Raw genomic sequence first — 21,111 nt, 5'->3', positions numbered from 1 at the left:
TGTGTGTGTGTGTGTATGGTGCCTGTGTGAATGTGGTATGTGTGTGTGCTTATGCAATCTTGCATACGTTGTACACTTATACAAGCGTGTGTACGTTGTACACGTGTATAAAGGGCACAAGCTCAACTCAGGGTCTGCCTGTGTTGCTTTCCACCTTATTTAAGACAGGACCTCTCAGTAAATTTGGAGCTCACTGGTTTCACTGGTTTGGCTACATCAGCTAGACAGTAAGTCTCAGGGACTCCTCATTATCTGCTCACTCCTATCCCCACACCTATCCCAAGTACTGGGGCTACAGATGCTGTCTGTCATGCACGCTGGGGATCCAAATTCACATCCTTTTGGTTGTACAGCAAGTCCTCCACCCACTGAGCCCTCTTCCCAGTGCCCTCTTTAGTGTCTTATTGCCCAGTATAGGAACTCTGAACGTACTGTGCTCCATAAAGCTGAGTAAGTAGAGGTGTCTTTGACCTCAGCCCTGCCCCTCCTTCTTCCCAATTTCAGAGAGTGATATTAGAGATTCCCCATACCTGTGTGGCCTAGCCCCGTATCCTGCAGCTAGTGAGTGCTTACGTAAATATGCTCATCTGTACATTCTCCTCTCTTGTTTTTCTTCATCCACATATCCTTTCAGTAACCACCATGCTTCCATACCGTACTATCTTAGATCAATCATCAGATGAAGGCACCATGTCTCCTGAGGGAGCCTCAGCTGCCCAAACCAGCTCTTGAGGACTCAATAGAGAAGCATTTAGGATTCTCTTGTGTGAGGCCTCCCACTGCCCTGATGACTGGATGCCCTCCACAGCATCGTTGGTCCCCGACTCCAGTGTCTCGCTGCCTGCTGTGCAGACATGAGACCACAGACCCTGGTGGGAGGGATTCTGGAAGAGGCTGCAAAGCCTGATCGGAGTGTGGACAGCAGTTGACTTCAGTGGGGGAAGTAGGAAGGGACCGGGAAGCAAGTTCAGCCATTGTAAATGAGCCCCATCGTGGTCAAGGACCCTGACGTAGCTCCTGGCTCCGTCTTCATTCGCTCTTTTTTCATGTACACAGTTGCAATGTTTTTAATGGAAAAATAAATGCTTGCACATGATAAAACATTCATAAGGTGTAATGAGATACACACAGACTTCTATCTACGTCAGTCTGCCTCCTACCCCGGATTGCCCGAGCCCCCATTCCCCTCCCCTGAAGTAAACACTAATATTCCTGAAAGATGCTGCTTGTAACAAGTGTATGCGTGTGTGTGCGTGTGTGTGTGTGTGTGTGTGTGTGTGTGTACAGAGAAGCATACTATACTATACTTTTGACTGTTATTTTCAAAAGTAGTTCATTTACAGAAGTTAGCCTCCCAGTACCAAGGAGGGCAGAGAAAGGGAGAGGTCGAATATACTGGGACAAATGAGGAACACTCAGCAAAGCTGGCAGAGAGCTAAATCTTGGGAAAGTAAGTCCCCTGGCCCCTTCCTACCAACACATGCTGAGACTCCTCCTCACCACAGGTGGCACTGAGATCTGGGCCAGCCAGTGACAGCAGGCGAGTTGACTTCAGTAGCTTCAATGATCACAACTACACAGCTCCCTAGGGACTGAGAAGGCCCACCAGCTGCCACCCCATTCCTGCCCCCAACTCATTGTCCCCCCCAGAACAGCAGATGTCAGTTTGGTGCTCACTACTCAGGGCCGTATGTGCTGTTTGCTAAAGGATGCTGATGGAAGGTCGGGTGAGATGGCATCAGTTTCGTGCCATCTCCAACAGCATGAGAAGATTTGGGAGCAGCCTGGGAGGATGCTGAGCTGTGCTGTCACTGAAATGCCTCCCTGGGTGCTGGACACGCTCTCTTTTCACTTAGCTTTTAACTGTTTCTCCCTGCCCTGCCCTCCCTCCTGTTCCCTTCCCTCCTATCTCCTCTCCTCTCCTCTCCTCTCCTCTCCTCTCCTCTCCTCCCCTCCCCTTCCCCACAAATCTTGCTCCCTGTGAGTCTTTCTGCAAACTTCTATTTCAATCCCATCTTAAGTCCAGAAAAACGCAGAAAACATAAACAACAATGATATAACAAATAAAAAATGACAAATTATTATAGCAGCCACTTTTCATTATTTCGCATAGCTATTATGTAAGAAATATTTTTATCCTTTTGTAGATAGAAACTCAAGCTGCGTGCCTCAGATGACAATGCTAAGGTCCCTCAGCTAAGAAACAGCAGATCCTTCTTGTCTCACACCCCGGGCTCTCTGTCCTCAACCTATTTCAATAGAGCAAGAATCAGAACTAGGGCCCCGAGTGGCCACTGTGCTTGCTGCCCTCCTACATCTCAGGACACATCTGTAGCCGGTCTAAACCCCAAAACCAACCTGCTTTCTGTAATTTTGACTTTCCACCTTCTTCTACTCCAAGACAGGGCACTCATTCCACTTTATCAGTAATAGCTGTTGGCACACCTGGTTCTTTCAGGTTGCATTGCCTTAGGCCACTTAGTGAACCTTTCTGAACTCCAGCCTGTATATCTAAGAATAGAGACAATAGTACGATAATCCCCCCCCCCAATATGATTGGGTAAGATCATGTGTATAAAATCCTTGGCTTATTGCCTGGCACAAGTTAGCTTGCTACCCTTTTTCATTTCAAGATGGAGCAAGTCTCTGCCCTTATCATGAGTACTGGATGAATCTCAACATCTTCTCGTGAAGAAATTGAAATAGTAGGGCTTCTCAAAGAGAAGGTGAAGGAACACTCTGGGCCATAAATTAGGGGCAAGAACTCTTCATGTTTTAAACATTTATTTATTTTTATTTTATGTGTACGTGTGTGTACCAGCATGTATATCTCCATGTAGTGTATATCTGGTACCCAAAGAGAACAGAAAAAAAAATGGATCCCTGGAACTGAGGTTACAGGTGGTTGTGAGCTGTCATGTTCATGATGGAAAATGAACCAGAGTTCTTTGCAAGAGCAGCAATTGCTTCTAACCACTGAGCCACTGAGCCATCTCTACAGCCCAGGGGACAAGGAGCCTTTTGAATTCACATTCTCCTTCTGGTCTCTCTTTCCATCCTACACAGTCCCAAATACCCGTCTTCTGTTCCTCTACCACCTGCCACACCTTGAATCCACACTCTGGATCCAAAAGAGGCTTTCATAGCATTCAGCCATCTGTTCATGCCTCTAACCAGCAGACTCTTTCCTGGGTGTGGCATCATCTCAGAAACCTCTGCTCTCCCGTTCTGTGCCCCTCCTAAGCTTTCCAGGCTATATTCCTGAGTTGCAACTGACCATTTGCATGGAAGAGATGATCCGTCTAGCTAGACTGTTGGCTCCTTCAAGGGCAGACGCTGTCCTATTCATCTTCACAGATCAGTGTCTGGAATATAATTATTGGTAAAATTTTTTTGAAGTCAACTGCAAGAAGTATAAAGATGAATTAGCTTGCTTCCTTCAGGGCACTGACAACATAGGTGCCTGAGACCAAACATTTCCATCCACACCCCCATAGCATGTCATATGGACTTATGCTCAATGCTCCACACTGAGGATAATTGTATTATTACCTTCTTCCTTTCTCCTACCCACAGGGGATCCCAGCATCTGCTCCATCTCCAACCCTGATTTTGTCATTTACTCTTCAGTGGTGTCTTTCTATGTTCCCTTCGGGGTGACCGTCCTGGTCTATGCCAGGATCTACATGGTGCTGAGGCAAAGGCGAAGAAAACGGATCCTCACTCGACAGAACAGCCAGTGCATCGGCATCAGGCCTGGCTTCCCTCAGCAGGTAAGCACCTGACAGGAACTAAGGGGAAGACATAGCACCCCTCAGCCTCCATGTGACCATCTGCGAGCATGGTGCCAGCATCCACACTTAGGAGACAGACATCATTGCATCACCTTCTACCCAGCCGGTGTTGTAGGACAGGAAATGCAATATTGAGAGTGTACTGGCTCTCTCAAGATCTCACCTTTCTTGGTAAGCTGATAGCACACTTTCTAAATTGTTCTACTTCTCTTTAGAGTCTTCCACCCACAGCAGTTCAGATGTCCCATGAGGTCTGATTTTATTGAACTGAGATGGGGGCAGGGTAGCATTTCACTGTGACTTTTGTATGGTGCACTGCTTTTTGTCCTTAAACCACTCATTCCAATAATCATCCACCTTCGCCTTCGTCTTCCTGATCTGCCCCTGTGTCAAGGTACTGACCAGCTTGGAGGATGGCTTTTCCTAGGCTCTACAAAGGAAGTTTGGAGTCTCAGCACTGATCTTAGAGTTCCTTGAGCTTTAGATTTTACTCACATTGCTGGCACATAGGAGTTTCCCTGCCATAAATACCAATCACTTCCAACCAACTAGTAAAAGGACCATTGTATTATAATGCCACTGTCTTCAAGGAGCTTGGAAATGGGACATGAAAATAAACCTCACTTCCACCTCCTCAAAAAAGTCAATGAAAAACTCAGAACCAATTGGGATGTTTTCCAAATGTAAAGTAAGGTTAAGAAAAATGACTAAACTTCAGGAAAGGGCTTTCTGGGGTGAGAAAGAACTGAGTTTAGTCTCGAAGACAGAACCAGTTTGGGTATCTAGCTCAACCTCTGATGTCCTGTGTAGATCAGACTTTCAAAGTCAACGTTCGAAGACCTGCCTAGAAAAATACAATAGTTCTCATGAAATAGGAGATCAGGACCTAAGGGTTAAGATACGAGAATACAGTGCATTCCAAGTACTGTCATGCTACATAATTACATATAACACAGTTCAATTTTGTAGAGATTATCCCACAACTGATTGTCTCTCCTTCAATCTTCCCCAGTCTTCCTGTCTGCGGCTGCATCCCATTCGGCAGTTTTCAATAAGGGCTAGGTTTCTGTCAGATGCCACAGGACAAATGGTGAGTGGCTGTGTCTTCGATCATGGGGAAAGAGTGAGATATCTTTCCCTAACATGCTGATTTGTCTTGATGTCACTCCTACCACAAAGCAGAATTCTTCACTGATCCCACACATGTATTTATAATATATGCCAAGATTTCAGAGACTTCATGAGTTAAGCCTCAGAACGGGTTTCAAACAAGGACACCCAGAAATCACAGGACTAGTAGGATAGATCTCAATGATGGGAGTGAATGGCTTTCAGATGTGGTGTGAGGACGCCATCTAGAGCCACCTACAGTAGATGGAAAAAAGATATCAGTGAAATGGACACATTGGAAGAGCCAGAGAAATAAAACTTCTAAGCATTCTGATTGTTACTGATGGTGTGCAAAACCATGACAATTTCACAGTCACCCTAAGCCTTGCCTTTCTAACTCAAGCCAGCCCTTGGCATACCTAGCTAGCAGAGTGCAGAAAAGAAGCTGGAGACGTCAAATACCAGACCTGGGTCCCCCTTCCAGAGCTCACATTAGGAGTTAAATTTCAAACACTGATAATGATGGAGAGTTGCACCTTGTCCAGTCTCTCTGTAATTAATTAACAACTCCGTACATGAGCCTGATGTAGCAATTAGAGACTCTTGATATAAATGAGAAAAGATAGATAAGACGTTTAAAATGAACACGGCAGATCCGTGGTCTGAGGAGATGCCAAGGCTAAAGGAGAAGTGCTGATGGGAGAGCCTTGAAGCTGCATTGCTAGGGGTGTGGAGAACAAGGTTCTGTCAACTGTGGCTAAAAGTCTTTCTACCAGTCATCCAGTCACAGAAGGATCAGCATTACACACATCAGCTATGGAGACAGGGCTAAGGATTTACAGAGCAAATTGAGGAACACCTTCACCAGCATGGGATCTTAGAAGAATCACTCTCTTCTTGTAGGGCAGGCATTTACATTAGTGTCATGGAAGCAGGGTGTTCTCCAGTTCCATAGGCATTCCCAACTAATTACCAACCCCAAGTGAAACACACTAGAAGTTAAATATTGTGATTTATTTTCAGATAATGGATGCCACCTTAGTCATGAACATTGTCTTGATTGTAGATTGGAATAATATAATGTACTTATATTAATTATTAGGAAATCACATCAGAACAAAACAGTTCTGAGTCTCCAACCCAAAGGCTCACAATGTGAATCTTCCTTTGTTTGGGCTTGGTTGAGGTACCAAAGTCTCTAGCAAACCTGGAGAGACAGGACAGAGGAAGGATAAAGAAGAAATAGCTGGCTTTTATGACTACAGTAGTAGGAGTTACAGAATCCTACTTCCTATTTAAGATTGACACATGTGTCTAATCTTTCAAACATAAAAAGTTCAAATGTCAAACACATACATATCAACCCCATTTCCCCGGCAAAAATCCCAGAAAAAAAAAACCCCTCACATTCTATTTTTCCTAGTGTGTTTTCTATCTTACAATAGAAGTATAGGACAGTTAACCTCTTGAGAGATAACATCTACTGACTAGGAGAGTTATGATGCAAATTTTGGTTTTCTTTCTTTTTTCCTCTTTTAAATATTGATATTCAAAATTTCAAAAGTAAAAATGTGGTTGATACCTAGGACCCCCAGGTATTTGGGAGGTAGAAGCAGGAGAATTAGAAACTTCCTGGCAAATCAAGGTCAGCCTGAGCTACATGACACCCAATCTTAAAACAAAGAAAAATTAAATTTAAAAAAATGTTTGATAAAGAGACAAAACAAACCCAAAGTCACCCTCAGCTAGCTTGAGTGGTTATCAATTATGACTAATCTTATTTCATGTATGTTCCTGTGAACATACATATATACCCTCTTAAGAATCAAATACCAAGTATCCAAGGCTCATACCTTTACATCTCATAAGTGGTTGTAATAATTTATTTGTTTATAAACTCGAAGCCTTTATCTTGTAGGGTGTCCCATACTCCAGATTTTGCCTACTACATCCCCTGGATGGCACTTAACATGTTAATTGCTATACCCAGGTCTTTCTAATTCAGAAAGGCCAGACTACAGTGCTTGGTGCTTTCCTCTTGGTTTGCTGTGATGATGGAAGGTTCTATTGGGGTAGCTGCTTTTCAGGTGTAAAGTCAGAAGCAGATTTTCATAAAATCCTGTGGTCCCACCACTCCCCCTGTAGGGTGTACACAAGGGTTTCCTCCATTTGCGTTCCGTTGTCTTTCCCTTTCAGGAGCACATTGAAGACAAACAATATCCCCAGAAATGCCAGGACCCTCTCTTGTCACGCCTGCAGCCCCTCTCACATGGCCAGACACATGGGGAGCTGAAGCGGTACTACAGCATCTGCCAAGACACTGCCTTGAGGCACCCAAGCTTCGAAGGAGGAGGAGGGATGGGCCGGGTGGAGAGGACTCGGAACTCCTTGAGCCCCAGCATGGCACCCAAACTCAGCTTAGAGGTTCGAAAACTCAGCAACGGCAGGTTATCCACATCTCTGAAGCTGGGGCCCCTGCAGCCTCGGGGAGTACCACTTCGAGAGAAGAAGGCCACCCAGATGGTGGTCATTGTGCTCGGTGAGTCTGAGTTGCTAGTTTGGGTTGGGTTAGATGGTGAGTTGAAGCTAGTGTTTGCTGGGTGCTGCAATGGGGGCTATTATAGTAACATTTGAAGAATAATGAAAATTGAATTAGAAAATCTCCATAATACAACTGAAAAAGTTTCTGTATGAATATTAGCGCTGATGAAGATGCAAAAAAAACCTAAAGAAAATTTATGAAGCCGTCTAAGTTGGGCTATCATAGTGAATTATAATGTATAAATCAAATGATAATGATTGAACAAAAGTGTCTGGCACACATTGGGCATTTAATAAATATTTACTTACTTTAAAATATATGGGAGAAAATAGGACAGCAAAACTTTACTGTTGTAGATATGCTGCTGCCAAGATCAATTAAATACAGGAAGAGAAGGACAAAATAAATTCATCAAGATGTCAAAAAGTGATGGTCTTTCAGTAGTGGGTGGTTCTTCTCTTTCTATGATCCTGTATTTACTGAGTTCTTCACTATGTATATGGCCAATTTTAAGTTCCATAGTAGAGAATCTAAATTCAAACATGTAATTAATGTCACACACATTAGTGAGGGTGATTTCATCGTGGGCAGTGTCACTGACGAGCCTCAATATCCTCATACTCAGACTTCCCAGCACAATCCCAGGACTGGACTGATTGGGTCTTTAAGAGTTTTGTCATCTTTATATCTTTATCAGATATCCTTCCTCCATAGGAAGGCACTGAACAAATATCTGGTTTTAATGCATAGGGGGGAAAAAAGAATTGACCAAGAAATTCCTAAAGGTCAAACTAGAAAGTTAATTTAGCAACAAAGGCCAGAAGTGGATGAAAGACATTGGAATAGGTTCCAATTCAGAGACACACGTGTGTCTAATCATACCTACCTTGTGGAGTTGTTGAAAAAAATAAATGGGCAATACCAATGAAAGGAAAGGCAAATCACTGCAAAGCTAAGCAAACAGAAAATAAATGCCATGTAAAACTCCCAGCAGAGTGCCCAGTGGAGGGAGGGAGGGAGGGAGGGGAGGAGGGAGGGAGGGAGGGAGGGAGGTTGGTTCTAAGGGAAGTGGTAGGCAAACTCCTTATCCATCTTCTCTCTTTCTTTGTAACCCAGGGGCCTTCATTGTCTGCTGGCTGCCCTTCTTCTTGACTCATGTTCTTAATACCCACTGTCAGGCATGCCACGTGTCCCCAGAGCTTTACAGAGCCACGACGTGGCTAGGCTACGTGAACAGTGCCCTGAACCCTGTGATCTATACCACTTTCAATGTGGAGTTCCGCAAAGCCTTCCTCAAGATCCTGTCCTGCTGAAAGAGGAGAAGAGACCACACTCTCTCTACCCCACTTCAAGATGCCAGGCAGTTTGGGCCTCTGTCCAGCAGGGTCTGGTTGGAATGACTGTCCTGGCCTCTGGCACATGTGGTATAAAGAAGATTCATGAAGCAGGACAACCCGGGTTAGGAATAAGAAACTGTTTACTCCACGATAGAATGTTCTACTTCCCCAGCTTACAATCTGGCTTTATCCTGCCAGTCTTCAAATTGCTAAGTGCTAGGCAATAATTCAGAGAGAAGTTGATTTAAAAAAAAATGTATGGGACACACACAGAGAATTGTCATCGGAGACATGATGCAGTATAGTGAAGGAAAAATGAGCAGGTCTCAGCGATCTCAGCCTGCCAGGGGTCCTTGAAGTCACAGTCAGGAAGCCGTCTTGTAGAACACTAAGTTCCTCTTCTTTAAGGCCTGTAATTAACTGTCAGCACAGCAAACCTTAAGCATCCATGGGGCCTGTTTGCTTGTTTTCTTTCACTGTGTCCTGAAATATGAAAGGCAAGGCCAATGTTTATATAGCCCTCCTTTCTGTGGAATAGAACGGGTTGCATTTGGTGAGGGAAATTCTCATGCCAGAGCGGACACTGTCCCACACTGGGACTTGGGGACTTTGTCTCTACTCTTACTACCCTTACATGTTAGCTCTGGCTAAGAGGGCCCTTTGCTTTTAGTCTCTGACTTTATCAAGACAGTTCTGGTGTCTTGGTTTTTAGAATCATTCAAGATAAGTCATTTAAGTGAAGAAGGTAAGTCCATTCCCTCTGCAGTGTCATGGCTGAACTCTGTGGTTCAGAGAGGGCCTTCCATGTGCTATCTATCCTTAGAAGGTTTTCCTAGCCAAGAACTTCAGTCTGCTTAACAGAGACCCAAACCTTTCTGACCTTGACACCTGCCAAATGTTTGGAAAGTGTTACTTGCCTTCCAGGCTCTGCAAAGATAACAATGACTGAGGTACCTGCTGTCCTCTAAGGCTTCAGTCTCCCCTGGCTTTCCATGTGGATGGGAATGATTTGCCTAGACTTTTGGAGGACCTTGGTACTGAGGGTACTGGGAGGGATAGCTTTCCAAACCATCACATGGATAGACTTTATAGAATCCTAGTCAGATCCTAAACATCAACCCTATAACAACTGTGTAGCAAAATCTGTGGTGTCTCAAGGGGGAAAAAACGCACCAGAAATAATTTGTAAATGTCAATCAAAATAGCATTTAGAAGGAGCTAGAATACTCAAATCATTTACCTTCTCACCTAAAGAAGCTACTTTCTTATTGATTGCAGAATCAAGATCAAATTTATGGATAATTTATGAAAAGCTGTCAGCCTGAACTTCAATAAATTTACCTTTAAGAGCATTAGTATCTAACATGACAGAAAGTGGCTGCCATGCTGTTAAAACTTTAAAGAGCCCAAGAACTTTACAAAGAATCCAAGGCTGCCCCCTCCCCATTTTATTTCCTCTGATCCTAATGAGTCAGTTGTCTGATAGTCCTGAATGCTTTGATTCCAGCACTTAACACTGTTATTATCTATAATAACGGGTATTGTAACACAGTGTGAAAACCCGAATCCTCTCTGCCCACTGTCTCTTACACTTACTGCCATATGGAATGATGTATTTATGCTACCAGCAAAGCTGAATCCTGAACAGTCAAACCTGTCAAAGTAAAGGTTTATGATTTCTAGGTTTCCCCCATGCAAAACAAATAGAAACAGAAGAGTCTATTGGGTAAGATACTATAGAATTCTATGTAGAAAAAAAATCAGAATTCTAGGGGGAGAAGTCTAAGCATCAGCATCATGTGAGGAAGGATGACAGCATATAATTTTCATTCCATTTCATTTTATGTATATGAGAGTTTTGCCTGCATGTATGTATGTGCACCACATCCGTGACTGGTGTCTGTGAGGTCAGAAGAGGTCCTTGGATCATCTGGAACAGGGCTGCCATGTTGGAACTGGGAACTGAACCCAGTTCCTCTCAAAGAGGAGCAGGTGCTCTTCGTCACCGAGCCATCCCTCCAGCCCCTTTGTATCTTTTCTTGGTATCAAGTGAACCAGCCTTTGTAATAACCTTAGGGAAATGACATCATTTAATAGATGGAGAAACTGAGACAGAAGGAGATTAAACATTTGTCTGCAGGTCAAGCATTGTCAATAAGAGGATTTGGATGTTCATCTGATTCCTATGTTGACACATGGCTTCCTGCCGAAGAGGAGAGGCGGGAGAAGGTGGGAAGAAAAGGACCGAGTGGAGATGAATCTAACCCTACTCCATGAATCATCTCCTATGTCTGAATAACTTTCCTAGCTTTTTAAATTTTATTTCTCAACTCTGACAGTATTTGTCATGAAGCCATCTCAAAGCTGATTTGGGGCTACTAAAAACTATGAATCCTTTTTTTTTGTTTTTGCTTTTAGAGACAGGGTTTCTCTTACTGTACCCCTTACTGCCTGGAACTCACTCTGTAGACCAGGCTGGCCTCGAACTCAGAAATCTGCCTGCCTCTGCCTCCCAAGTGCTGGGATTAAAGGTGTGCATCACCACTGCCCAGCTTCTTTTTTTTTCCCTTTTTTCCCCCCATTTTCTTAAATCAACCATTTATTCAATAAATACTCACTTATCACCTTCTTATGTGCTAGGCACTGTACTAGGCACCAAAAGCACTGTCAGGAAGACGAAGTCATTGCCTCAACCTCCTTAAGCCGCCTATAGTCCAATAAGAAGCTAACCTACGTATTCAGTGCTTACCTGCTTGATACCTAGTTTAAAAACCACAGGATTCTAGGCATTTGGTAGCTCCAAATTCAGTTTTGAGATAATTTCCTGGACAAATATCGTCAGAGTTGAGGTGATTTTAAAATGTAGAAAAGATATTTCAGACAGAGTGGTCCCCTGGAACACAAAGATCAGAACAAGCAAATGTTGTGGAAGCAACTGGCAATAAGTAACACCCAACTACAGAAGTGAAGCTGCAGGGCTGGGATGGGCAAGCAGGGGCTTCGTGCCTCTCGCTCTCATGGAGCTCTGGACCCGGCAGCAGCTGATCGAAAGGGCCACTTGTTACATAGTCCTTCTAGATCTTGAACCCCAGACTCCCATGTGTGTTGCACATACTGTGGAGTGTCCACCGCCACTGATTTATGTACCTATTCTTTCTGTGCTATCCTGGTTTCAACAAATACAGGCTTTAATCTGAATTCTTTTATTTTTACTGAAGAAGAAGGAATACCCAGCTGAATGGACTTCATATCAGAAAGGGTTACCACTAGGAAGCTTGGAGACTTTGGACCAGAAATCAAGGGAGGTCAGTCAAAGAGATTTGTTGTTGTGAATGCTTAGGTCAGAAACACACAGAGAGGTGTAAAGGTTAAGAGTGTCATTTGCAATAGTTATTTGCTGGAGATGCTCACTCCCAGGTCTGTGCTTCTCATTTGGTATCTGCTGACATTAGAAGACTGGAAAAGCTTAATTTGAATCAATACACAGGGAGCAGAGAAGAGATGACAGGCAATTAACTTGATTCCTCCATTCTACCTAATTGTCTACTCATCAGCTGAGGAAGCAAGTGAGTTGCCATGACTACCTCCTGACACAAAGACTCAGCGCAGGTGATGCCATTGTCAGTTCATCTCTGTGGTACACGGCTGGCAGGCGCAGAACCCGAGAGTCCAGGACAAACACAAGACCCAGGCCCACTTGTTCCATTACCCTCACCTCAATTAATCATCTGTCTCTACCATTGTGCAACAAACTTCTGCTTTGTGTCGAGTCTGGTTCCTGGGAAGAAATGCTGTAGACTTCTAAGGATGCTCATGCCCTCAGGCGACAGCAGGGATGGATGACTCCATATTGGCTCTAACCACTTTATGGAAAACACAGTGTTCAGACATGAGTCAAGGGCTGCAGATCTAGTGCTTTCAAGGACAAGTGACTTTGGGCAAGTGATATAGCCTCTTGAGTGTCACTATACTCATGAGAAAAATGGAGACCTAAAGTCTTGGTCTTTCTTGTAAGACTATTTGAAGAGTAGATAAAAAATCACTAGCTAGTAGTTTGCTTTGTCTGTGCATGTTGCTATAGTGAAAGACTGCAGCCTGAATAATTTATAACTGATAGAAATTTATTTTCACACAGTTCTTAAGGTTGGTATATCTAAGATCAGGCACCAGCATCTGATGATGAGGAGAACACATACATATTCCTCAAAGTGGCCTGGCTTTGTCCCTCATGATGCCCAATTCGGCCAACCCATCTTCTCTCTCCATCTCTTCTGGCCTGGCAGAAGAGCCTTGGGTATGGGACACTAATGTTCAGGGCTGCTGTAACAAGGGATCTACATGCTGGGCAATTTCAAACAATATCAGCTGTATTCACTCATGGTTCTAGAGGCCAGAAGTGTGGAGTGAAGGCACTTGGAGGGCTGTGCTTTCTCTGAAGACTTCAGGGAAAGATCATTGACTTCTCCCTAGTCTCTGACAGTTACTAGCCATCCCCTTGACTTGCTTCCTAGCTTTGACAACGTAAGTTTCCACCTCCAACTTCTAATAGCATTGTGTCTGGGTCTAAATTTTCCTTTTATAAATCACTGGATTAGGGCTGTCTTCACCCAATACGATCTTATTTTAACTTGCTTACATCTGCAAAGTCTCTGTTTCGAAATCAAATCATTTATAGGTTCCAGGGTTTAGGACTTTAGCTTTGCTTTTCATGAAATACAATTCAGCCCATAAAATATGATGAGAGTTGTCCAGAAGGAAGAAGATTTGGGATGTGGATAAATTTGGGTATAGGTATGAAAGTCTTATCATCCTTTATGTGAGAGGTTGGACTTCATCCCTGGAATATAGTCCCTCCATGGTCTGGGTCAACTCTGTAAAATTCCTGGAGTTCAACTTTATTTTTAGTAAAAGTGTTCGGCCTGAATTCCTAAGGCTATGATAATACGAGCTCAAACTATTTGTAGAAGGATATAAATTATCTGCTGAGCCCTTAAAACCTGTAAACATGCTTATTAATAAAAGTAAACGCTAATTCAAAATCAACCATTTGCTTCTCTGTGTCTTAAAAGGAGGGAATTGAACAACAAACTCATGCTTGGTGGGGAAGATCCATGAAAATATCCTGTATTTATTCTGTTCTCTGCCATGCCATTCTAGACAGACTGAAAATGATGGAGAGCGCATTGTTTTCCTTTATGAAAAAACTGATAAAACTGAGTCTTGCATCGCAGATGAGTAGATTCCATAAGTCTCTACATTAAGACCCTTAAAAAGCTATAATTTATCACAAGCCATAATCATGAGATTTGAGAATCAAAGAGGACTGTATCCCAGTTCTTAGTGTAGAAATCCTCTCATGAACACTTCTGATCTGTGATTATCCATCTGTATTAAGGAGCTGGCTCATTACTTCCCAAGACATGTGACAAGTTGTCTTTAAAAAAAAAAAAAATCCCTCCAGGTCTAGAGAGATGGCCCAGCAGATAAGAGCATGTGTATGTAGAAGACAAAAGTTTGACTCTTAGCATCCACACGAAGGCTCAGAACCATCTGTAACTCTAGTTCCTGGATATCTGACACCCCCTTTTGGCCTCCACAGGTACCAGGCTTGCAAGTTGTGCACAGACATACACACAGGCAAACATCCAAATACATGAAATAAAGTGATACATTTTTTAAAATGTATGTTTAAAAAATTCTGCCATCATTCAGCCAAAGTCTGTCTCCTTTTAAAACCAGTCTTTAGGTTCCATCTTTCTCATGTGAATTTAAGACAATTCTCAAAGTTTCAACTCCTCCAGCTCTAACTCAAGAGTTTTTCTCTTGCACTACTATCCTGGTTGATTTCCTCTGAATGTAATCATTTTATTAGTTTCTCTTAAACTATGAGACCTCAATAAGTTATAATCCTTTAAATGTTGTTGAATCAGTTCAGAGTGCCATAGATTCATTATTCCCCATGATTGGAATATTCAATTTTTAATGACCCAGCTCAAATTGCATTGACTTTGTAGGGCTCATATTAAAATTCTGAAAAGGAAATTTGCATAGAGAATAGAGACATTTAATAGGCTATGACTTAGGGATCAACACGAATAAGGGGTTGGGGGAAGCGGAGTAAGTGCAGAAAGGATGTTGAAATTGCACAGGAAACAATGTAGTAGGTAGACCATTCCTGTTTCCAGACGGTCACTGGATGACAACTACCTCTAAAGAGGGGACATGATTTAGACAGGGCTCTCTTCAGTTGAAAGCTTTTATTCCATTCTAAACAACTAGAGGAACAAATCCCCAAATAAGATCTAGGATACACACATCCCAGCATCCACAAGTTACCCTTTCTGCCACTTTATTCTACTTTCTTCATATGATAGACTCTAGGAGCAGCAGCATCCGGGATCTAGTTGGTTTCTCTTCCTATGGAAGTTTAGCAGGAAGGCCTATAGTCTCTAGTGAGTCTCAAAATAACTTTCATTTTTTCAATACAAGGGAATAAAATATTGGTTCATGGTACAATGTGGATAAACACTTTACACTAATGCAAGAAACCAGACACACAAATCATGTCTATTACGATTTAGTCTTATTAAATATTCAGAATGGATAAATTCACAGAGATAAAGATTAGACTGGTAGTTCTCAACATGGGAACAAAGGAGAACGAGGGCTAACTGCTTCATGGGTGCTGATTTCCTCCTATGATAATGAGAATGGAACCCCATAGGGGAGAATGGTTACGCAATCTTGTAAGTTACCGAATGTCACTGGATTATTCACTTTAAAATGACTAGTTTTCTATTAATTAAAACATTTAATTGTGAAAATTAAGAAATTGAAAAGGATGGGGTCCTTTAACATGTCATATCCTCACATTGGAAGGCCCACTATGTTAAGAGGACAATCTCCTACAAGTTGATATATATACTTATGCAACTCTTTCAAAATTCCAGGAGACTTTTTCTTCTTTTAAAAAAAATCTTACGAGCAGATTGTAAATTTATATAGAAATGCAAAAAACCCAGACTAGCCAAAACAAATTTTAAAAAGAAGAGATATCCAGAATAGGTAAATCCATAGAGACAGAAGGAAATTAATTATTTCCAAAAATGGGGATAAGGGGTAGAGAATTCTCACTCCCTGATTTCAAATTTTACTGTAAGTTACAGTTCCTAGCCAGACCAGTGCTACATGCCTGGAAGTAGGACTCTAGCACTTGGGAGACCAAGGCAAGAGGATTGCGAGTTTGAGGACAGCTCAGATGAACAAGATCCTGTCTCAAACCCCCAAAGGCTAAGGATGTAGTCTATGTGACGATAAACTGCTCTCTTAGTGGGCACAAGGCCCTGGGTTCAATATGAGCACTATAAAAAATAAAGTTACCAACTGTGGTATTTACATACAGATATACCAAGTGAAAAAAAACACTGAAAGTCTAATACATACATACACACACACATACACACACACACACACACACACGCACACGCGCGCGCGCACACACATTCTGTTTTGTTGGTTGTTTGTTGTTTTGAGACAAAGTCTTACTATGCGGCCAAGCCTGCACTCGAGCTTATTATGTAGCCCAGGCTGTTTTCCAACTCCTGATCTTCTGTCTCAGTCTCCTGATTGATTTTAATTTCAATTTCAATATATATATATTTCAACAAAGATAGCTTATAAATAAAAGAGTGTTTTAAACAAATAGCACGGAGATAACTAGATAACAAGATGATAAACTTACACCAAGTGGAAGGAACAAGATACAGGAGTGTATAGGTGCTAGATTCAGTAGCAAAGGCCTGGAATCCCAGCACTCGGGAGACTGAGACAGAAGATCAGGAGTTGGAGAATAGCCTGGGCTACGTAAGCTCAAGCATAGCCTTGGCTGCATAGTAAGACCTTGTCTCAATACAGCAACCAACCAACAAAACAGAAAAAGGGAAACACAAGAGTTGGGGCTATAGTTCAGTGGTAGAGTGCTTACCTACTGTGCACGAGGCAATGCCTTCTATCTCTAGTGCAAGGGAGGAGGTGAATTACATAATCCTATCTGTATAAAATGGACCCTAAAAGAAAATTCTATAGAGACAAACAATACAGTAGTAGTTGACTTGGGCAAGAAGTAGAAACTGAATTAAAAATGAATGACCATAGAGGAGTATGCTAGAAACTCAGCTGTGTCTCCCCAAAATCCATATGTTAAGCACAAACCAACAATCTAACCATATCTGTATATAGGACCTATAAGGACATACTTAGGGATTAAGTTATATCTTAATAATGAGGTTCTGATATGATAATATTAGTGCCCTTAAAAGACTAGACTGAGCCAGGCAGTGGTGGTGCACCTTTAGTCCCAGCACTTAGGAGGCAGAGGCAGGCAGATCTCTGAGTTCGTGGTCAGCCTGGTCTACAGAGTTCCAGGACAGTCAGGGCTACACAGAGAAACCCTGTCTCAAAAAAACAAACAAAAAAAAACCCAAAAAACACAAAAACAAAAAAAAAAGAAAAAGAAAAAAAAAAGAAAAACGGGTAATGAAGTATTGGAGATGACACTCTAGAAGAGGGAAATGTTTATTTGAATGAGTTGAATGTTGATTGGAGTACATTAAAATCTCTGTACTATTTACAGTTTACTCAAATAGTAGGAAAATATGGTATTTCTTTTGATTCTGTAAGAGTCTTCCCCAAGAACTCTGCCCTGATTCATTCAGCCCAACATCTCTTTTGAGATTTGTGGTCATGTTGGCAATGGAAATAGCCCCAGAGACTAAAGCAGCAGTCACTGAGCTGCATGTGTCTGAGCTAGATCCTCAGCAGGTATGTTTTGGTTCTGTAGCTTGCTGTTCTTGTGGGACTCCTAATAGTGGGAGCAGGAGCTTCCACTTGCTTTCGGGACCCTTTCCCTCCTACTGGGTTGCTCTGTCCAGCCTTGATATGAGGGTATGTGCCTAGTGGTATTGTATCTTATTTTGCTATGTTCAGTTAATGTCCCACAGAGGCCTGCTCTTTTCTGAAAGGAAATGGAGGACTGGATCTGGGGGGGAAGGGGAGGTGTATGTTGGTGGGGAAGGACTGGGAGGGGTGGAGAAAGGAGAAGCTGCAGTTGGAATGCATTATACGAGAAAAGAAAAGAAAGAAAGGAGGGATGAAGGGAGGAAGAGGAGACAGCTAGACAGAGGATAGAGAGAATAATGAGCCCCAAGGTTGAATGTGCTAGATCATGGTGGGAACTGGGAGGTAGAAGAGATGGCATAGAGGGTCTTGGGACAAAGAGGTTGCAGTGCGAATTTTGGAGACATGTTTGGGGTTTCTCTTGGAAGTTCTTCCCGGGGCCAGAAAAAAAAATTCTGGGAAGTAGACATTGTACAGACTAATATATATTGTGGAGCCAATAGGTGCTTTACAGTTTACTGGTAGAAGTGACAATGTGACTTTTCAGTAAATCTATACGGAGTTAAAAGTGTTTGCAAGTCCTTGGGGGAATATGGCCAAGAAGAGCGAGCAGTGGGGTAGGATTCAATACAAATGGCTGCCTTTAACCAACTGGAGGCCACAATTTTGAGCCTTAGTTCTCTTTTATGTAAGTGATGGAGAAGGCAGAACCAATCGGTCCCTAGAGACTGTGGGTTTCCTATGCTAGTGCTTAGGACTAGAACGTGGCAGGAGCATGAGACCAGTATCTTAGGCTGGATTCTGAGAAGTTTAGGTACCGGGCTCATGCTCTAAACCCCCATCAGAAGCTTATAGTCTACTAGAGAGATGATTTATGAGCACTGTGCTTCCGTGCTGGTTGTCTATAAAAAATAGGATTCAGCGGGGCAGTGGTGGCGCACGCCTTTAGTCCCAGCACTTGGGAGGCAGAGGCAGGTGAATTTCTGAGTTCCAGGCCAGCATGGTCTACAGGGTGAGTTCCAGGACAGCCAGGGCTACACAGAGAAACCCTGTCTCCAAAAACCAAAAAAAGAAAGAAAGAAAGAAAGAAAGAAAGAAAGAAAGAAAGAAAGAAAGAAAGAAAGAAAGAGGGAAAGAAAGAGAGAAAGAAAGACTAGACTGTTTGTGAGGCCAATAGTGCATAGCCTCGTCTTCCCCATGGACGCTCCCTGAAAAGGTAGTACATAAAGCTATCGGTATAAAGCTTAAGTTGCAGTGGAAATTGGAAGATTTTTGGCGATGCTAAGTATCACATGACGTTTGCTAAAGAAAGCTGTAGACACTGAGAGAAGCCAGGCTAGGTGAAAGGCCGTGTATGTTACAGGTAGGAGGGTCATAGAAGTAAGCCTGCCCATGTCTGTTGGAGCCAAGTTAATGAGCTCCTGTTCCCTGGACACGAAGACATGGTGTCTGGTATCTGCTCCTGTAGGTTTCATTCTTGCCTTAGTCCAATTTCCTCCCACTGTAGAATGGATTTTTTTAAAAAAATTTATTGGTTCTTTGTAAATTTCACATCATGCACCCCAACCCCACCCATCTCCCTCTCCACTCAGTCCCACTCTCCACCCTTACAACCTCCCCCACAACAGAGAAAAACAAAACTCACTGTGGAAGCTGCAGTGTGTCACAGTGTGTACCAAAGAATACCTTTTGCCCACACTTCTTTGCTTGCAAATGTTCTCTGCAATGACTCACTGATCTGGTATGGGGCCTCTGGCTTCTGTCACTCCATCAATACTGGAATCCATCTTGGATATCCTGTCATTGTCCTGTGTTATGGAGATCCTGTAATTTTGGATTTGTAGGACCAGGCCCTTCATGCACTCCAGCAGTTCATACATGGGGTAGAAGTTGGGGTGGGCCAATTCAAAGGCTTGGATCTGGGCCTGAGAGATATCTGAGTTGGTCTTCCCACCGGTTCTCACACCCTCAGGGTAGGGACAGTTGTCCTGCTCTCAGGACCCCAGGGCCAGATCTCCTTCCACAGGTGGTGAGGGGTGATGGAGGAAGAGAGTATCTCTCCCTTGTTCATGCCACCCCATAGGAGTGGCTCACTCGAAACTCCTGCAGTGTACAGCCTGCTCTCCGGAGTATTGCAGATGGCTAAGGGTGGGTGAGCTCTCCTTCTCTCATGCTCCCAGGGCCAGCTCTCTCATGATGCCCAGGTGAGAGTTAAGGTCAGTTCTGCACAGCCCTCAGACATCAACATGTCCCCAGGTCTTCCCAAAAGGGATTCTTCTAGTCTCCGGCTTGCTCCCTGTCCTAGCTCTGGTTTGGTGATCATCTCAGGCTAGCACCCTGTCCAGGCTCCCTGATGCCAGACTGATGGTAGTCTCAGTGAATGCTAGGCTACTAATCATTCAGAGTTCACAGGTCAGAACATTGAGCATAGACATAGTGTCTCTCCTCTCTACCACCTACTGCTCATGTGATACAACGGCCACATCTCAGTGTCTCAAGAGGCACATAGGACGGGAACTTTTGCTTCATTTGTACACCACAGCATACAGGAGTTATGTAAGTTCTATTTTTGTGATACTGGGACTCAGAGTTGAAAGTGTGCCTGCCTTGTTGGGGCTGGACAGATGGGCTCAGCAGTCAAAGACACTTGTTCTTACAGAGGACCTGGATTTGTTTCCCAATACTCATATGCTGGCTTACAACCAACAAGAACTTCATTCCAAAGAATCTTCTATCCTCTTCTGACCTCCATGGGTTCCAGGCCCACATGTGGTATACACACACACACACACACACACACGCAGGCAAAACATGCACCCACATAAAATAAAACAAATAAACCTAAAAGAAACTTTTAGGTTTGCCTTGAGTTTTAGAAGAGACTGAATTTTGGGCTTTAAAGTGTTGTAGACTGTTCAGATACTGAAACTCCAGAAGCTGGACTAAATGCATATGGTGTTATGAGGTGGTCACCATCCTTGGTGTAAACAGTTAAAGTTTGAAACTTAGATATCCCATACTGGCTCACGATGTAAATGCTTGTTCACTAGCTGGTGGTACTGTTTTAGAAGGCTATGGAATTTTTAGGACACAGGCCTATTTGCTAGAGATGGACACTAGGGGCAGGTCTTTGAAGGTTATCCCCTACCACCAGGTTTCAGTACACTCTCCCTTCATGGTGGTGTAACGAGAGAAACCTCTGCCACAGGCTCTCACCAGCATGGATACCTCCGTACTTTCTCTGTCATGATGACCTGAGACCTTTTGAAATGATAAAACAAAATAAATCTTTCCTTTTTTGTGTCTACAAGATATCAAACCACAGTAGCAAAGAGTAATTAAAATGGTGCTTCTTCAAGACTGTGGTTGCTTCTTTTAAAAGTTGACCATGCTGAGCCCTTGTGTCCCTTCCCTCTGGCTACTGCCTCAGAGA

The 21,111-nt window shown here is 43.1% G+C and overlaps 1 protein-coding gene and 1 non-coding gene across 4 annotated transcripts in view; one reads left to right on the top strand and one right to left on the bottom strand.

Moving 5' to 3' along the window:
- Positions 1-8,860, top strand: part of Drd3 (dopamine receptor D3) — a 44,701-nt gene extending 35,841 nt beyond the window's left edge. The window contains exons 4-7 of one of the 3 annotated variants that reach the window (XM_028752424.1): positions 3,577-3,773; positions 4,807-4,884; positions 7,101-7,443; positions 8,563-8,860. In XM_028752424.1, the coding sequence (XP_028608257.1) occupies positions 3,577-3,773; positions 4,807-4,884; positions 7,101-7,443; positions 8,563-8,759 (815 nt within the window). In that variant the 3' untranslated portion in view covers positions 8,760-8,860. The remainder of the gene's footprint in view (positions 1-3,576; positions 3,774-4,806; positions 4,885-7,100; positions 7,444-8,562) is intronic. The other 2 variants (XM_028752426.1, XM_028752425.1) reach the window with 2 other exon arrangements.
- Positions 8,861-20,057: 11,197 nt separating this feature from the next.
- On the bottom strand, positions 20,058-20,184 carry LOC114608474. Its single transcript, XR_003709376.1, has one exon. It is a non-coding gene; the product is annotated as a small nucleolar RNA SNORA17 (small nucleolar RNA).
- Positions 20,185-21,111: the final 927 nt, after the last annotated feature.

Source organism: Grammomys surdaster, unplaced genomic scaffold (assembly GCF_004785775.1).
Source record: "Grammomys surdaster isolate TR1022 unplaced genomic scaffold, NIH_TR_1.0 125901, whole genome shotgun sequence".
In the NCBI taxonomy this organism is placed as follows: Eukaryota; Metazoa; Chordata; class Mammalia; order Rodentia; family Muridae; genus Grammomys; species Grammomys surdaster.
This window is presented reverse-complemented; position numbering and strand designations above follow the sequence as displayed.